The sequence below is a fragment of the Parambassis ranga genome, chromosome 9 (assembly GCF_900634625.1).
Source record: "Parambassis ranga chromosome 9, fParRan2.1, whole genome shotgun sequence".
Classification (NCBI taxonomy): domain Eukaryota; kingdom Metazoa; phylum Chordata; class Actinopteri; family Ambassidae; genus Parambassis; species Parambassis ranga.
Window position 1 is genome coordinate 11,162,137 of NC_041030.1, and position 16,560 is coordinate 11,178,696.

The 16,560-nt window shown below is 41.2% G+C and overlaps 1 protein-coding gene across 12 annotated transcripts in view; it reads right to left on the reverse strand.

Annotated features, from left to right (window-relative positions):
• Nucleotides 1-5,026: 5,026 nt before the first annotated feature.
• The window catches only part of mef2cb (myocyte enhancer factor 2cb), a 65,071-nt gene continuing 53,537 nt past the window's right edge, over nucleotides 5,027-16,560 (reverse strand). For 4 of the 12 annotated variants that reach the window (XM_028415068.1, XM_028415066.1, XM_028415060.1 and 1 more), the window contains 6 exons: nucleotides 15,291-15,480; nucleotides 14,446-14,493; nucleotides 10,150-10,322; nucleotides 8,643-8,772; nucleotides 8,157-8,292; nucleotides 5,027-7,885 (listed from right to left, as the gene is read on the reverse strand). In XM_028415068.1, the coding sequence (XP_028270869.1) occupies nucleotides 7,537-7,885; nucleotides 8,157-8,292; nucleotides 8,643-8,772; nucleotides 10,150-10,322; nucleotides 14,446-14,493; nucleotides 15,291-15,480 (1,026 nt within the window). In that variant the 3' untranslated portion in view covers nucleotides 5,027-7,536. The remainder of the gene's footprint in view (nucleotides 7,886-8,156; nucleotides 8,293-8,642; nucleotides 8,773-10,149; nucleotides 10,323-14,445; nucleotides 14,494-15,290; nucleotides 15,481-16,560) is intronic. The other 8 variants (XM_028415072.1, XM_028415071.1, XM_028415064.1 and 5 more) reach the window with 3 other exon arrangements.

The window sequence follows — 16,560 nt, forward strand, 5'->3', positions numbered from 1 at the left end:
AAAAACTAAAAACCAAAAAGTCTCCTGCCCAGTTTGTAAGAAATCCAGTGACGCAGCACTGACATTTAGGCTGCAATTGCTCAGACTGTCTCCTTGGTTTCCGTGCACGCGCACCCGAGATGCCAGGGACGAGCACGGGATGCAAGCGCTCTCACATAAAATAACAGAAAATACTGAAAATGGACTATCTACCTACTTGAGTCCTGATTTTTTTTTATATAAAAACAAAATCTCTTGTTGGAAAATAAATAAACAATCTTACATTAAAAACGTTGTAACTTACCTCCAGCTAGAACAAAATCCACCCGTGCTGCAGTGTTTTGATTTCTTGATACTTTTGGATCAAGTTTGGTGGGACGTTTTATTTCCCCCCACCAGGAGAACAAACTTTCCTCCAGCGGCAGAAGCAGATGCAGCACATCCCAATAGGCTACTCCCCTCGTCATTGAACCTTGCTCTTAAACTGCTCGTGGCTCAACACCAGTGGTCAGGCTGGCTCACGTAAGGATATTCAAAGCCACAGGAGTCCCACCTATGCTGGGCTTCTCACTATATAAAAGTCATATTTGTTTATCACTTATAAATATTAACAGGCTCATATAGGACGTACCCTGAATGGGAGTTTGAATAGTCCTCTGTTTCTTTACACTTGACAAAATGTAAAGGATAGGCCTGAGCTCATCCTCAAATATAAGTAACGTTGTATCACCTATTTCAGCCCTTTGCTGTGTCACACTATGTTTCATAGGTCGATATGTTTTTACTACAAAAATCTGCGTAAAAGAGACCAAAACGGATACAGAGTTATTTCAGGTGTTCGCCTGAAGAATCAAGGTTTTGTAATTATTTGAATGTACATCTTTACAGGATAAATGACGTGAGGCCATCATATTTTTATAACATAAGACCGACCGTCTGAAGGCTTTATGTCCAGATTGTGAGAGTTGATGCGGAAAGCAGTCATCCTCATTTGAATCATGCATAAAAGAGTCTCATTCATGGATTCCCTCTGTTCCTGGTAAGATCATTTTACAAGAATAATACAGCTGTCAGGCCCTGTGCGTAAAACTAATTCTGATTCTAAAATAATCTGTGTTTGGAAAAAGGAGGGAAAAAAATTAAACATGTAGTTTTTATATTTCTACTGTAAAGAGGCGGGATGCGATAGGCAGCAACGATTAAAGGAAAGTCTTAATTTTATAAACGAGGAAAACGTAGATTTATTTTCATCATCGACAGGATTCAAACATCATGTAATAAATTATAAGTTTTTTAGTTTTTGTTTTAGAGCAGTAGCGTCCCACGCTGCAGTTGAAATAAGAAGGAAGGAGCCATGTCTGCCACATGGAAACAGTGTTCTGAAATTGGTGTAATGAAACACCTCCAAGTGAAACAACTAGCAGAGTGTTCCTGCTATGCACACCTGAGGGTGTAAAGGTGCGAGGTGCCTCGTGATTTAATGTAATAAGCCTCTTTGCGAAATTATTAGTATTATCATTATTAATATTATTATTTTCAATACAGTACTATCACTGTTCGTGAAGTCAGATTTTAGACAGTAATAGAAAAATATCAGAGAAAAGAAACAGTCTGTTTTGCACTGACACTTACCTTAAACAGAATTAATAGTCATCCAGTTTGTGGAGCACTCAGGATTATTTAGCTCCAGCCGATCTGCAGTTTCTTTGGTGGTCAGGGAGGATGATGAAGATGAAGGTTGGAAGGGTGTCAACTAGACGACTAAACGGTGACATCTAGTGGTGAATTTGGAGAATTGTTCGTGATGGAGAGAAAAGAAAATGTCCAGCCAGCCTCCACGGTCAATGACGCGAATACCTGCTCACCACATTCACCATTAATGCACTACATTCATACGTAAAACCCAATAGTTAAATAACGTTCCTTTGTTGAAAGCCTTAATTATACAATCAATTGATTGGTGTCTATAGATTCTAAAAATGCTGCACGTTTAGCCTGAACTTCATTTAAGATGAGCCTATAGGCCTGTTAACAAAATACCAACGTTTACTGCTGACAGTCGTGACTATATATATATTTATTTTTTTAATTAGGTCAGACGTAAACTCGCACATTAATTTGTAGATTTATCCTACCCGGTTCCCTGTTCTTCTTCCCTCGTGTCTGAAGTTTCGAACAACAGATTGATCGGATTTTGGCAGCCTGTTTGCAGATTGAAACGGTGACGTGTTTTGCATCAGGTTGACCTTTTGAGAAACTGTGAAAACTGTCGTCAAAATAGATTATTTCTGACAAATAATAAATTGTATTTTGTCTGCTGTGACCTTATAAGATTTCTTCCCCACAGGCTACTGAAATTAACCCTTTAAATTTCTTACAATGGGCTGAATGATTCATGTAAATGTAGAAGAGGAGAGAGTTCAGATTAACTACTACTACTGGAATATTGTGGAAACAAACATAAACCATCTGGGTGGGTAGACACACAGACCTATGTATCCGTAATAAAGCAATAAAGAAAAATATACAGTTACGGTAATAGCGCAGCCTCTGTTACACTAATTGGTAGTGATGAGGTTTGTAGGGGGACTGTAACAGATTATTTCAGAATGTGGTGTTTTAGGGATTAACGCGTGAATTGTGGGGTTGTTATCTTTCAGTCACAATGGTGCGCTCCGTTGTGCCTGTACAGGCCTAATTTCCTGTGAGGTCAAGTTTCAAAACGGTCTAAAATGTGTTTAGTCTTCTTTGATCCATCATTTAAAACTGAGCAGAAACGTTAAAGTGGCTTTTATAAATGTTTTTTACGCATTAAAGAGAATAAATTAAATAAAAATGAGTTTTTCAGAATACAATTCAACTGCTGTGTAACAGAATCTAGGTCTAGGTCTAGAGGTCTAAACAAACAAACAATAAAACAAAAAAATTACTGATGATTTAAGAGACAATTACATTTAAGGCAATGGTTAAATAAGCCTTGTAACACGTTTTGGAAAACAATGAATCGATGGGATGTATTAAATTTGTGTTGAGTACCTTCAGCTTGTAATGAATTTTCAGCCTCAAGTAAATAAAACTCGTTAGTTTTATTTTTTAGATTTGAAACTGTCCGTTTAAGCTGTGACTGATGTTTTTATCTTTAAAGTTGCAATCGGGAATCGTTAGGAAAATAAAACAGGTTTGAGAGCTCGCTTTCCAAAAGCAAAGTGAAAAGAAGTCAATGTTTTCTTCCTTGTTCTGACTTTTTCAGGTAATAGAAGGTGCACAAAAAACATTTATTTTAGGTAAAAACTAAATAAAGTAATAAATCACAGCATGACATACTGCAGAAAATTAGACATTTAACAAGAGAGACGCAAAGGCCTGCACTCAGATGCAGCGAAGCATCGGCGATATGTTTAGTTTTTAGTTTTTTTCATTCGCATTTATGGAGTCGTCGTCACCTAATAAATGCGCAAATGATGTTACCGGTGATCACGTTTTCAGCGCGCGGAAATGCGTCATCCACAGCGGCTAATTTAATATGCAATTATTATTCCTACAGCGAAGCTGCACGGGCGGTCGCTTCAACGTGATTGTTACAAAAACATGAAAAAATAAACTGATAGATTTCACTCAGGAAGAGCTTTTCTTCCCTCTGTGCTTTTTTTTAATCGAGGAACGTCTGTCCTGCAGTAGGCCTTCTCTCTCTCTCTCTCTCTCTCTCTCTCTCTGTGTGTGTGTCTGTCTGTGTGTGTGTGTGTGTCAGACACTTCACTCTTCTCTGATTCGTTTGTTTATGAACACATGTATCCACTATGAATTTAAGATCCACTGTCTGCGGTTACAATATATCACCATGAAAGATGAGTTTACTGTAACTTTAAGTCAGCTTTAAATGTCAAATAAATGTCTGTAGCATGAATATTGTAGCAGATTCATTATTTCAGTGTCATTGTCTTAAAGTTTCTATTGTATTCTCAGGCTGATGTGTTGTTGTTGTTATTTTCTGAGCCTGCATGTTATGGAAGTAATCACTTGGTCTTTAGGATGCATGCAGAAACAAGTCAAACACAATGAAATCACACCAAGTCACATCAGGATAACTAAGAAAGCCAGTAACTTTACTGAAATCTCTGCAAAATACAAATAGCCTTTCCCTCCAGCAGAGGAGACTTTTATTCCATCCCCATACGTTTTCACTACATACAGCTGAATCAAGTCCCTTGAGTTACAGAGATGTGATTTAATTCAATACCATCTTAGTCTCAAGTGGCGACAAAGGCCAGCTTATGCCGCTGAAAGCCGCTCTTGCGTTCCAGAAAACCAAAACTTTCCTCGTTTTCAGGTTTATACAAGCTACATTGATACTACAGACTGACTTTTTAAGTATTTTAACAATTACCTTGTTTTTTTTTATTTTAAATTCCTTTTCAGCTTTTGAGGACAACTTAAATAAACCACAAACACAGTGGAGCAACAAAGAATCCCTTGTGAATGAATGGGATCTTAAGCAATTGTATGTTATTACACATGGCTGTACAGGTGTATGGTCTCCCCTTTGCACTGCAAGTGACTTATCAAAAAAAAGAAAAGAAAAAAGATCAGCTGAGGTACTGCTTGAGTCAATTTTGAGGTACCAACATTTAGTCTATTAGAGTAATGACAAAGAACAACTGATCAACAGATGATGGAAAAAAGCTTCAAATTTAACAAACACAAACAGAAGAAGAAGAAAAAAAACAAAGATATAAAGACAAGTTTTCCTCCATGTCTTTGGTTAAAATTATTGTCAAAACCAACACTCTAATTAACACGTTGGCATTAATTAATTCAGTGAGCAAAGAGCAGGATAATCACTGAGCCATGTGGTTTGATGACGTGGACAACATGCATTAGGCTCGATTTGAACAAACTGTGAATACAGGTTGTAAATGCAATGCAATGCACAGGGAGACAAAAGAGCCTCAGAACAGGGCATCTATGTCTGGTATATATGGACAGCTATTTGCAGCTTCATAGCTAAAGCTCCATCTGACTGACTGAAATTGAAATGTGAAAACAATTGTACATTTGAGCAAATTCTTTTATTGTTTCAATGCTTGCAAAAACCATAAATGAATGTGAAAATAAAAGTTGAGTTTACAACACAGAAATGCCACTGGCTTTGGTTTCTCCACACTTATGCTGCCTGAAACATCACTTTTTTCTCAACCTTTTTGTATTGAAGTTTAAAAAAAAATAAAGAAAAAAGAAGAAGAGAAGAACACCATTATAGAGGCTCTGCCCCGTTTGACTACACAGACTGTATACAGTAACAACATAGTGAACCTGCATGAAATATGCACATAGAAATATCATAACACTTAAGTGACAGCAGATACGGGAGTGGGAGGCAGAGAGATATGTGGCTAGTTTCATTGTTTTAAAAAAGAGGAAAAAATCAAAACAGCTATTTATCTAAAATAAACAGTTGTGCTTCTCCCATACCAGCATTGATCAATTTGTCCTTTTTGTGTCTTGAGCTGAACTGTCAGTGATGTAGTAAAATGATGCGGAACCCTGTTTTGAAGACTGGAACATGAGGAGAGAGTGCACGCTGCGCAATCAAATTAGTTTTTACAAATCTTCAGGGATAATTAATCGCCATGCACTTCCTAAAATTACGTTACAGAAAATCAAAATAAAACAAACAAGCAGTTTGGCTTTGGGCTTGAACACAAGTTGAAATTTGAGGTGAAATAGAAAAATTGTATAATGTCAAAAAAATATATTTTATGAGATTAACCCGCCTAAAATGGGATCATTTTGATTCATAATGAAATATCTGATGCATTAAAATGCATCCAGAAGCCGAGGGTCAGTCATATTTCCTCATCAGTGTGACAGCGACCATGTGTCAATGTGTGTTTGTGCACTTGTCCCCAGTTCCAGTCTTGTGACATCATGTGTATGTGTGTGTTTTTTTTTCAGCAATGCAAACCCTGGCAATGCTTTCCAGCTGGTTTTTAAGGTTAGTCTAAATACAGCCCTGAACAGTACTGTTCAGAGTTCAAATTAAACAAACCAGACAACATGTGCAACTGCACATAAAAACTCCACTAAGAAAACCAACGAAAATCATTATTATATATATTTATATATTAGAAAGCTATACACAAGCATGTTAATTTCACAGATTTTTTTTAAAGATTCTTAATATTACCATTATTATATATAATTAGAAATACACGTTTAAAAACAAACCTCTACAAAGATAAAACAGTTCAGCAAAGCATTGGATCTCAGTCTGTTTTTCATGGCTTAGGGCTTTGGAGCCCTGTCACCCCCCCCCCCCCCCCCTCCCCTTCTGGGTGAACTATCCATCTCTTATTAGCAAAGCTATCAAAAAACACATTCTGGCTTATAGAAACTACAAAAAGCCACAAAAATGCTTTGCATTGTATTCCTTTCATATGAAAATATAAGCAAGTGTATCGTACAATTGTTTTTTTTTCTTTTTTTTTCTTTTTGTTTATCAATACTGAATAGTTAATACTAGATCCAGAGTTGTTTTTTCTTCTTCTCTTGATTACACCAACGAAGCTCTTAGATCAAAAAAGGGTGGTCCTCACTCCGTTCTTTAAGGGGAGCTTTAAAATAAAAGGTTCCACGCGTCTAGCATCGGGTTTGCCTGTTTACCTGTACAATCCTTCAAATGTTGCATAATAGCTTTTTCATTTAGTGAGTAAATAAATCTTGTAATGTCTGGCAACTTTTGGACCCCTGCCCTTCCCTCCCCCCTTGACCCACTATTTACATAAATACGTTGAACCTGCAACATGACATCATCTAATGTTAACACACGTTTTTGCAAGGGAGAACTGCAGAGAAGTTATATAAGCAATGAAACTGATACTGTACACATGTATTGTTTGTCCAACTCAAGTGCTAAGGTGTTTTCCACTGGACACACTCACTCCCATGTTAATGTTTTTTTTTATTGTTTGTTTTTTTGCTTTTTTTTGTCTTTATTCACTGATATATCGCTGAGGCAAATTGTAAGTACGTTTTATGAAACAGAGTACCTGACTATTTTTTTTTTAATTTGTTGATATGCATATATGTACACATACATACATACGTGTAAAGATATATGCATACGTGATTTTTTTTATCCACACACGATACAATTTATGCATAGTTCCCCAACAAAATATACCCCCAGATCCCAACCCGACCAACACCCACCCTTCCCAAAAGCCCTGTTACAACACCCCACTGGTTTATATAATGTCAATATGTATAGCACACACACACACTCAGCAAAAACAAAAAAATAAAATAAAAAAAAGGAAAAGAAATTATAAACTGATTTTCGAAAAGGGTTGTCCCTTTTCTTTCCTTCAGCATTAAAGAGAACAGGGAGAGAGGCCATGGGGTTGGGTGGTGAGTGACTCGTGATATCGAGTGTGAGGAGGAAAAGTATGGGAGCTGACTTTTGGGGGCATCGTGAAGCTGCATTTGGTTGGGGGGAGAGAGAGGAGGGAGGAGGGCTCGGACAACTTGGGGCACTGCCGGGTGGAGAGGACAGAGCTATCATGTCGCCCATCCTTCTGACAGGCGCACCCGTTTGATGGAGGGGCTCTCGCGCTCATCCAGGGCGGGCCGGGCCAGTCCAAGCGGGGAGTGAAACTCATTCCTGTGCTCATCACGGTCGCTGCCCTCGTGGGAGCTGCTACAACTGCTCAGGCTGTCAACTGGGGAGCGCCCCGAATCCTGACGGGACGATGGGTTCTGGGGAGGTGGTACCCCACCACCGTAGCCCCCCGGTGTGTTGCTGGTGCGATCTCTAGGAGGAGAAACAGGTTCGGACTTGATGTGCAGGCTTTGAGCAGAGGGCAGGGAGAGATTTGAACCCTGACATAAGTGAGAGCTAGAGCAATTTCTGTTGGAAGGAAAGGAAACGCAAGGGGTTACAGAGTTACAGAGCAAGAAACAAAGTGATTTTAAAGTCAGTTTATCATATGCAAACATGCATGCAAGCACACACACACACACACGTGTGAAAACAGGGAGGTGTCATTTGTGTGGATATTGCAAGTGAAGATTGAGAACAGAGTGTGGCATCTATAAAAACTCATAACGATAATGATAATTCATCTGTTACATCATGCACTTCTTAAACCAACACCTCACATTCAGTTCAGCGTACTCACCCTAGCTGGCCGAGGGCCGAATGCTGCATGTTCTGAAGGTGTTGCTGCTGCCACCCACTCATTGAGCCAAGGTGTAGGGAGCTGCCACTGTTGAAGCCAGACAGGGAGGACAGGTCTGCACTATTCAGAGAGTATTCTGTATGCAAACATACGGGAGAAGCAGAGAGAAGGAGGCTTAGATTATAGATTGTCCAAAGAAGTTCAGACAAAGTTGCAGAATGAGCTGCTAAGTGTAAGTGTTCTGAGTCAATGGCACAATTGCGCCCTCTGGTGTCGGATGGTTATATAGCACTGAAAATGTGAGAGAGCAGCATTTAAAGCTACACTAGACAGACTAGATCATTTTCACTGATGATAATAAATTTAGACTTTTTTAATGTACTCGGGGATAGAATATTGTACAATCAAACAAATAAAGATATAATGTACAATATGCAATCACAGAGAATAAATGACAAGACACTGAGCATAAACTGTGATACCCACCAGTACCATAGGAAGTAGAGATGGCAGATGGGTAACCACCCATGCCTTGTCCTGGTAGAGTGGGAGTTGCTACTGATACCACAGGGGTGGCCAGTGACTGGGCAGACTGAGAGTTGTTTATTCTCTGGTTCTGTGACAAAGAAACGAACACATAGAAGGGGGAAAAAAACAGAGATGGGAAAGGCTTGAGAACATGAAATCAACTCCCAGACAAAACAAACACAAACTGCAATAAACCAAGAAAGAATTTATCTATTTTTTTCTTTCATTTCTTTTGTTCACTCAACAGATGCTGAGAGAATAAATGTGATGCCAACTTCTGGGGAAATTAATCACTTGACATGCGGCACGGCTGAACCCTGCCAACCCTATCATTTACCACCCTTTTTTTTTTACCGAGGGCCCACTGTCGCTATAGTAACACCATCGGTTTCCACGGCAACACAGGGTAGCAAAGGCAAGGGGAAGGCACTTTACAGAGACAGAGGGGAGGGTTTGTCAGAAATAATGGAGGTTTGATGCAAAATGAAAAGTGTCCTCTTTTGTTACCCTTCATTTTTACATTCCGACTAATAACAGCTGTAAGGTTTATGTGTGAAATGCAAGATTTATTGAAGAGACGACGAGATATAAGAAAGAAAAGGAAGAAAAGATACACAAGGGCTGTGGCAGAAAAGAGGCCAGGTTGCCTTTACTCTGATGCACCACTGGATGGCACTATGTGCCCTCAGAAAATGTCATGTGAGGCGACATTGGAGACAGCAAAGTCAGCAACAATAAGGGTGAAAGTTACTCTAGAGTCAAGATTTTCTTAAAAAACGCTGTATGTAGCTGTAATAATCTCTGTAGTGAAAGCAAAAATTGGATGCAAATGAAGAGGTCAGACTCGGGTGATTGCAATGCTCTCGGTTCTGCAAGGCACATTATGCTCTCGAGTATTATCCTAACCAGATCCTGATTGGAAAACCTAAATGTTTCTGATTATTAAGAGTCTTTTAGGGTTGTTTTATTTCTAAAATTTGAGTGGCAGTCTGACTTACCAATAGTAGATCGACATCCTCAGACTGATGGCATTGAAAGGGGAGGGTAATAAATTCAAATTAGTGAGTGTGAGTGAGCATATTGAGGTGGTGGCTAGGTGTGGTTCTAGGGATGGAGCTGCTGTAGGATTGAGCCAACGGAAACAGAAAGAGGATGCTAAGATCTATTGTAAATACACTAACTTAATTATTACACTTAAGTATAAAGAAATGAGAAAGAATCACCAGGGCCTGTAGAATAAGCGCCAGCATACGCACACAGACATAGCAGGAGGAACTTATTGAACGTATATCAGCCTTAGGTCAGAAGTGCATTTTAAAGTATACATAACCTCATCGACCCAAGTCTGATATTAAGAGTTGAAAGCAGGGCATGAAGGAAAAAAGAAGGAAGATACAGTATACTACACTGGGGATGAGGAGAGGACAAATGGCGACACAGGAAAAGGGAGACAACGATTACTCACAATGGAGGGCATGTTGTTCTTGGCGCCAGGGGGGATGAGCACACGTAGGTCAGGTTTTCGGTTGTTCATGCCTAAGTTCATGGGTGGGGGCGACTTTGCCTGCATGTTCTTGTTCATGCCACCCGGAGAGACCAGCAGACCAGGCGAGTTACGGTGATTCCCATATCCATTTCCTGAGAGAGCAAAAAGAAGGAGGCAGAGGAACATTACATATACCAGTGCTCTTCAGTGCTATTTGAATTTAAGACCACATGTTATTAAACCTGTTTCAAAAAAAGTTTAATGAATGTTGAAACTCCTGCTGTCCATGATAGTGTAGCCTAATTAAGAACTACAGGAATCCATTTCACCTTGTGCTCCTTTGCAGTGTTTCTGTCTCTTCTCCACTTCCTGTGGAATTTTATTAGAGACTTGTAAATGGAGCTTCAAGACAGCGCAGTGCACTCCGGCTGTGACATACTCAAACAGACACACTGTTTTTGCTTTTATGGTCTCCACTGTTTGTTACACAAAGGAGGCGTCCACATGAGAGGACCTCACCCTGTACCTCTGTCACTGTCAATGAAGGCTACATGTGTGCTGCAACAGCCAGTGAATCTTGTAAAAACATCTAATTATGGGTAGCAAAGCCACAGAGGGATGGGCCAGATCGTTTGGCCCTCAGAGCTAAACACGGCCCTGTGGTTCTTCCAGACAAAGACCCTGCCTCGGTGTTGTCACCAGATCTGCATTCCCTTAAGCATGGAGGTCTGACTACAGCACCCATTTCTCCCTCAAAAACCGGTGGGGTGAAATCCTAGCAACATCATTAAAAAAAAAAACTGAAAGTAGAGCATTCTTGCAAGCAGCACACTCTTTGTTTCTAACCCAATCCCGCAGGCTGTTTTTCCCCTTACTTCTCCTTCCTTCTTCCAAGGGGTAGAACACAGGGCACAGTGTGGACGTTCCCACTTGAAAGACGGGCAGGAATTATACGTTAGACATAAATGAATTTCCTAATCATATACTCCAGGGGAAAATGAGTCGCAGATGTCTTCCTGGGCAATTTCCCTTGCTGATCTTTGTTTAATTTGAGAGCGAGGTTTTTGTTGTTTGGAAATGAAAAGTCTCAAAAGCTCAATTTGAACAATCTGAAGAGTAAACGACCGCTAGCGGTGAGAGAAAATGAGGCTGTCTGACAGAGAAGAAACAGCGTGTGTAACTGTTGCTGTGTGCTGGCATGTCTAAGCTGATGCTAACACGAACTTGTGTGTGTCATTGTATGTTGTTGCTGTATGCAATTTAGCACGTGTGTGAATGTACATAAGCATCGTTTATCCGTCAGATTGAGTGTACATAAGCACTGTGCGACTCGAGACTCCGTACGAGCCATGCATATGGATGCACATGTGTGTTTTGTATTGGACCCTCTTAGTTCCAATGTCAATCTCACATTAAGCAAAGAGGCAGCTGCCTCTTCAGTTTTCCCGCTCTCTCTCATTCTCGTGGCAGGCCCTTTGTGAGATCGAGTGGGTGCATGTGGAGACAGATGAATGAGACCTCACACACGCATAAAACACACACACACGCCGCACATACACATACTTTGGTAAATAACCCAGCAGGAAGTACATCAGTGTTTCTGTACAGATGAATTAAAAAAAGACACTGAGTATAGAGGGTCTTTAATACACACTTTAGTCAGGATGACATGGACTTCATCTTGGTGACAGTTAATCAGACATCTGTGTATTGCCACCCTGTGGAGATGGCTGCAGTCCAGTCAATTATATGCTAGATGACTATAATCATGAGTGGCACAGGCCAGTCCTTAAGCACTTCAAAAGTTAAATCACAAGCCAATTAGGCTAATGAAGCAAGAACTGACTCGAATCTTTCTATTCTGCACCATGATCACCCTGATTTCAGCGTTCACCGAGACTCCCTGTCTCCACCACCCTATCACGTAAAGATATGATACCCTGAGTTCACTTCCACTCTCCTCTTCTGAAGTCGACAACTGTTTAGAGGAAGTTACCAAAATTAAACACAGCATAAAAGTCACACGTAGAAAACAACATCTGATCTGAGACTCAGATAAACAGCTTTTTTTGCTATTCTTGAGGTGTGAGCTAAGGTCACAGTCTGTTGTACGGTTGGCTAGGGCACGTCGAGATGCACGTGTTAGACAGGGCACCTCCCCCTCTGTCTTACACACACACACAAGGAGAGGTGTGGTTAAACTCATGTACATTTTACTGTTACTGAACAAATTTCTGATGTCCTGTTGTGGTCTAACAGGCGTGCTCCATTCTATTCCCCATACACACACACTCTTCCGTTGCGGTTTGGCCAAATGTGCATTCAACCCCGAATTCTCCAACTGAACTTAAGTGTCACACTCACGTTTACAACTTACAGCACAGTTGGTGTGAGGTGCTGCCAGGATCGAGGCAGACCTTGTTTGATCAGACTTTTTGTCAGTTACCATCTGTGTGCTTCTGCATAATTTTGACCAGAAGAGGTCCTTAAGAGGTACCTTGTACTATATGTGACTCATTTAAGGGAGTAATTGGTGTGTGATCAAGGTGAGAGGTGACAGGAGACTCTTGTTAATTCCTTGCTGAGCTTTGGTGAGAAGAGTGCTAATCGGAGCACATATGACAGCTACTTAATTGAACAAATGGAGGTAGAGAGTTTTCACAGCCTTCTGGTCTGGAGCTTCCTTCATCAGTTTTTCTTTCACTTACATTCTATCGCTTTCCTCACCTCGTGCTCTCCTGCTAGCCAGCAAAGGAATTGACAGATTGAACACATACTGTAGATAAATGAACAAACACACGCATGCATGCACACACTTCCCACAATATTTCCATAGAAAAGACATGATGAGTCAGCCTTTTGGTGACATGCCCTATTTACACCGGACTAGAATTACCAAGGGACCTTTTGTGATTTTGAATATACCCACACATCTGGGTTTCGTGTGGCTTTTTTGCACTGGACAAATTGACTAAAAAAATCTTTATGCTAAAGGTCCATTGATTAATGTGCTGTGCATTTATCTGCATGTGTAAAACACACACACAGCACACAGGACCCCCTGCCTGTGTTACTTAAGTCACAGCACTTGAGATACATGCACAGGCCAGACAGCTACTTGTACAATCAGCTTATCAAAACTCAGAGTGGAGAGAAGAGGAACATTAAAACATTCTTTGTGGTGCCACAGTGGCTGGGCCACCTCACACTGATGATGTTAGAGGAACATCATTAAAATGGCTGACCAAATTCGCAGAACACTTCCATCTGTGTTCCCCCACTGTTTCTCCTTTTGCACACATGCTTCCACCATCAGTGGATATTCATCACTTTGGTCCCCCAACCCCTCCCTACGTACCCCAACACACTCTTTCTCTCTCTCTCTTTCCCTCACCCCCTAGATGAGATTTAAGAGAGTATTGAATGGAATCTTTCAGCTCCCACATGACTCTCTCTCCACGTTTGTGTTTTTCGCTGCTGCTGCTGAGCGACGCACAGCTCTCACAGAGCGCCTCTGTTCCTCCAAGCGTGGTGACACAAAGGCTACATTTGAAGCGTGCACTGCCAAACGCCGTCAATAGAACACACGCCACAACAAATGATCCTGTTGTGTGTGCGTTATGTGTTTGTGTGTGTGACGACTGACCAGACAGTGAAACCAGGCATTGACCCCTTGTGATGGAGCCTTAGGGGCCAGACAAGGCTGCCCAGCTGTGCCCCGCTGACGCCCCCCAAATCTCCATTTTTACACCCTGGACTGTATGCCGAGGCTGTAAAATTTAACCCTTTAAAAGGGGGTCACTCTGCCATAAACTCTAGTCTGACATGTCCTCGGGGACAAATTCATGGACAAACAGAAGCCAACATATAAAAGTCCTTAAATGTGTTTTTCAAATATGAGTTGATGGCCTCCTCACAGGATGCCAACGGTTTCACACCAAAATCAGAAGTCAATATTTTCTAACTGCTGTCAAGAAGATTTCTGTGTTCAGAACTATAATTTTTTTCCTGTTATCCCCCACTTGTTCTAGCATTTAATAGCCGAACACAGACAGGATGTGTCACAGCCCAGGCACTGAGCAAACATTCCCAGATGATCTCCGCGACCACTAACTTCAACACATCATGGACAAAATCTCCACTTAAGATTTGGGTTAGTGTTAGTCATGCATTTTATGGCCCCAAGTGGGTGAGTGGGTGCCATGTATGTGTCCGTGTGGGTGTATGTAGTATGTGTGCATGTGTGTCTGCGTGAGAAGAGGAGGCCGTTCTTACCAGCACTGGTGCCTGCGCCAGTGGTGAGGTCAGCACCCATGAGACCACCTGTAAGATGAAATAGAGAGCAGAGCCAAAGAGAGAAAACCATTAGAGGACAGACACCCACCTAACATCCACTGTTCCTCCCATCTCTTACACAGTTTAATCACAATGCCCCGTGTGTGTGTGTCAGTATTTGTGTAATGATATCACGAGTAATGCTTGCTCCCCACTCCAGACCTTAACATGCTTAGCAACCGGACAGTGTGAGTGGATACATGAAGCTGCCGTCCAAGAAAAATGACACATTATTATTTTTAAGGCATGTGAGGTGGAAGAGTGGGAGGGTCTCTGCGGTTTGGTGTGGATGCTGCATGCGCCAAAACTCATATTTAGTTTGTGCTGGCGTTTCTAGCATCCAGTTGTAATGACAGGGTGAGGGTGTGGGCAGCAGTTTTCAGACCAGAGGGACAGAAAAAGGACTTTGGACAACAATAACAAACCAACAGGACCAATTTGCTTATGTCACCATCAACTTGGTGCCTATACATAGAGCCAGACATCCCATGTGTAGAACCTCACACTAAATCAGTGAGACTGTGGGCTGGGATTTAATACTGTATTAAATCATCAATCTACTTTTAACAAAATACTGAGCAGGGACTATATATGTGGGCGGGGGAGTCTTTAGACTTATTCTCTGCCTTTAGGTGGTACATTGTGAGGAGCTGTCATCAAATAAATCACACATTTGTGTGTGTGTGTGTGTGTGTATTGGTACGGCAGGTACACACACAGTTCTGAGTATAGACAGATGGGATAACAGCATGTACATGGGTGCATGAGTGCATGTGAGGCCCTACCTGTGTTACCTGCACTGGGGGGTCTGTGTGTAACTCCAGGAGACATGCTGTTTCTCTGTAGGCCATGGTGTGCCAGTGGCAACAGATTGTGGTTGCCGAGTGATCCACCGGGATGGCTGTAGATGAGATTGTTCTGGTTGCTAACGGGAATGGACACGGGCATGTCATAGTTCGATGGGGGCACAGCCTGCTGAGAAAGAGATAGGAGGGAAAACAAGAGAGGGACAGACATGAGTGTGATTAGATGATAATTCCAAAAGAGTGAACATACTAAAAACAGGGCAATTGAGCATAGAAATGGACAGAGAGAAGAAAAAGATGTGGCAACAACAGGAATACAAAGAAATATGCCGCCCTTTGACATCTTTAGAATCAATCAAAAACAAAGAGAGTGGAGCTCAAAAGGACAAGTGGACAGCAAACAACAGGCAGTTCATGTATAGATGACATGTAAGGAACAGAAAACACCAAACAGTACAGAGAATATGAAAGGGAGCACTGCACAAAAAAACAAAATGGAAACTCCTTCCAGAGATACTCAGATGATATATGGGCTGTAAATACTTTATTACTCCAACTTGATCCTGTGTATGTCACTTTGGAAGCTGTTAATATGTATCGGGTGTTAGCCCTGACATGTTGGGACATTTGCGGTTTTGAAGTCAATAGGTTGACTGAAGGAAATATTGTGCTCAGTGTAAGTGCATTTCTATTCCTGAAAGACATTCCTGGTTTATTACATTAAAGAAATAAGAAGACTATGGTTCACTGGGAGTAAAGCCAAGAGCATCCCATCTTAGCCTGTCTTCACCTCACTAAAGCCTGCAGTATTTCTTGCTTTAAGACCGAACTACTGAATGCAATTAGGAATAATTTATTTTTCTGTCACATGGAGCTAATGCAAAGTGTTTTAAGTGGTAGACTCAGATCAGTCAGCAGTCTCATCAGGAACATGAGTAGAGGTAGCCTGACAGCCCCGGGCATCTAGTTTGTCATGTTTATTGTGTCACTTGGCAGAAAGGCTTAACCTTGGGAGTGCCCTGGAAGTGGTTGATCCTGCGTGTTAGCTTTAGGAAGTAGAAAATAGGGCCCTAAATTACTGCCATGTGTCTCATGAGCTGTGGAGGGAGTGCATCAGGGAGCTCATCAGCCTGGCTTACGTGGAAGTGGGCTATGTGCCGTAGCACTGCTACAGCTTCTTCCATCTTCTCTCTGATGTTCTTTTCACAGGCCAAATATTATTTCAATGAACAAAGACGAGTCCTTTGGC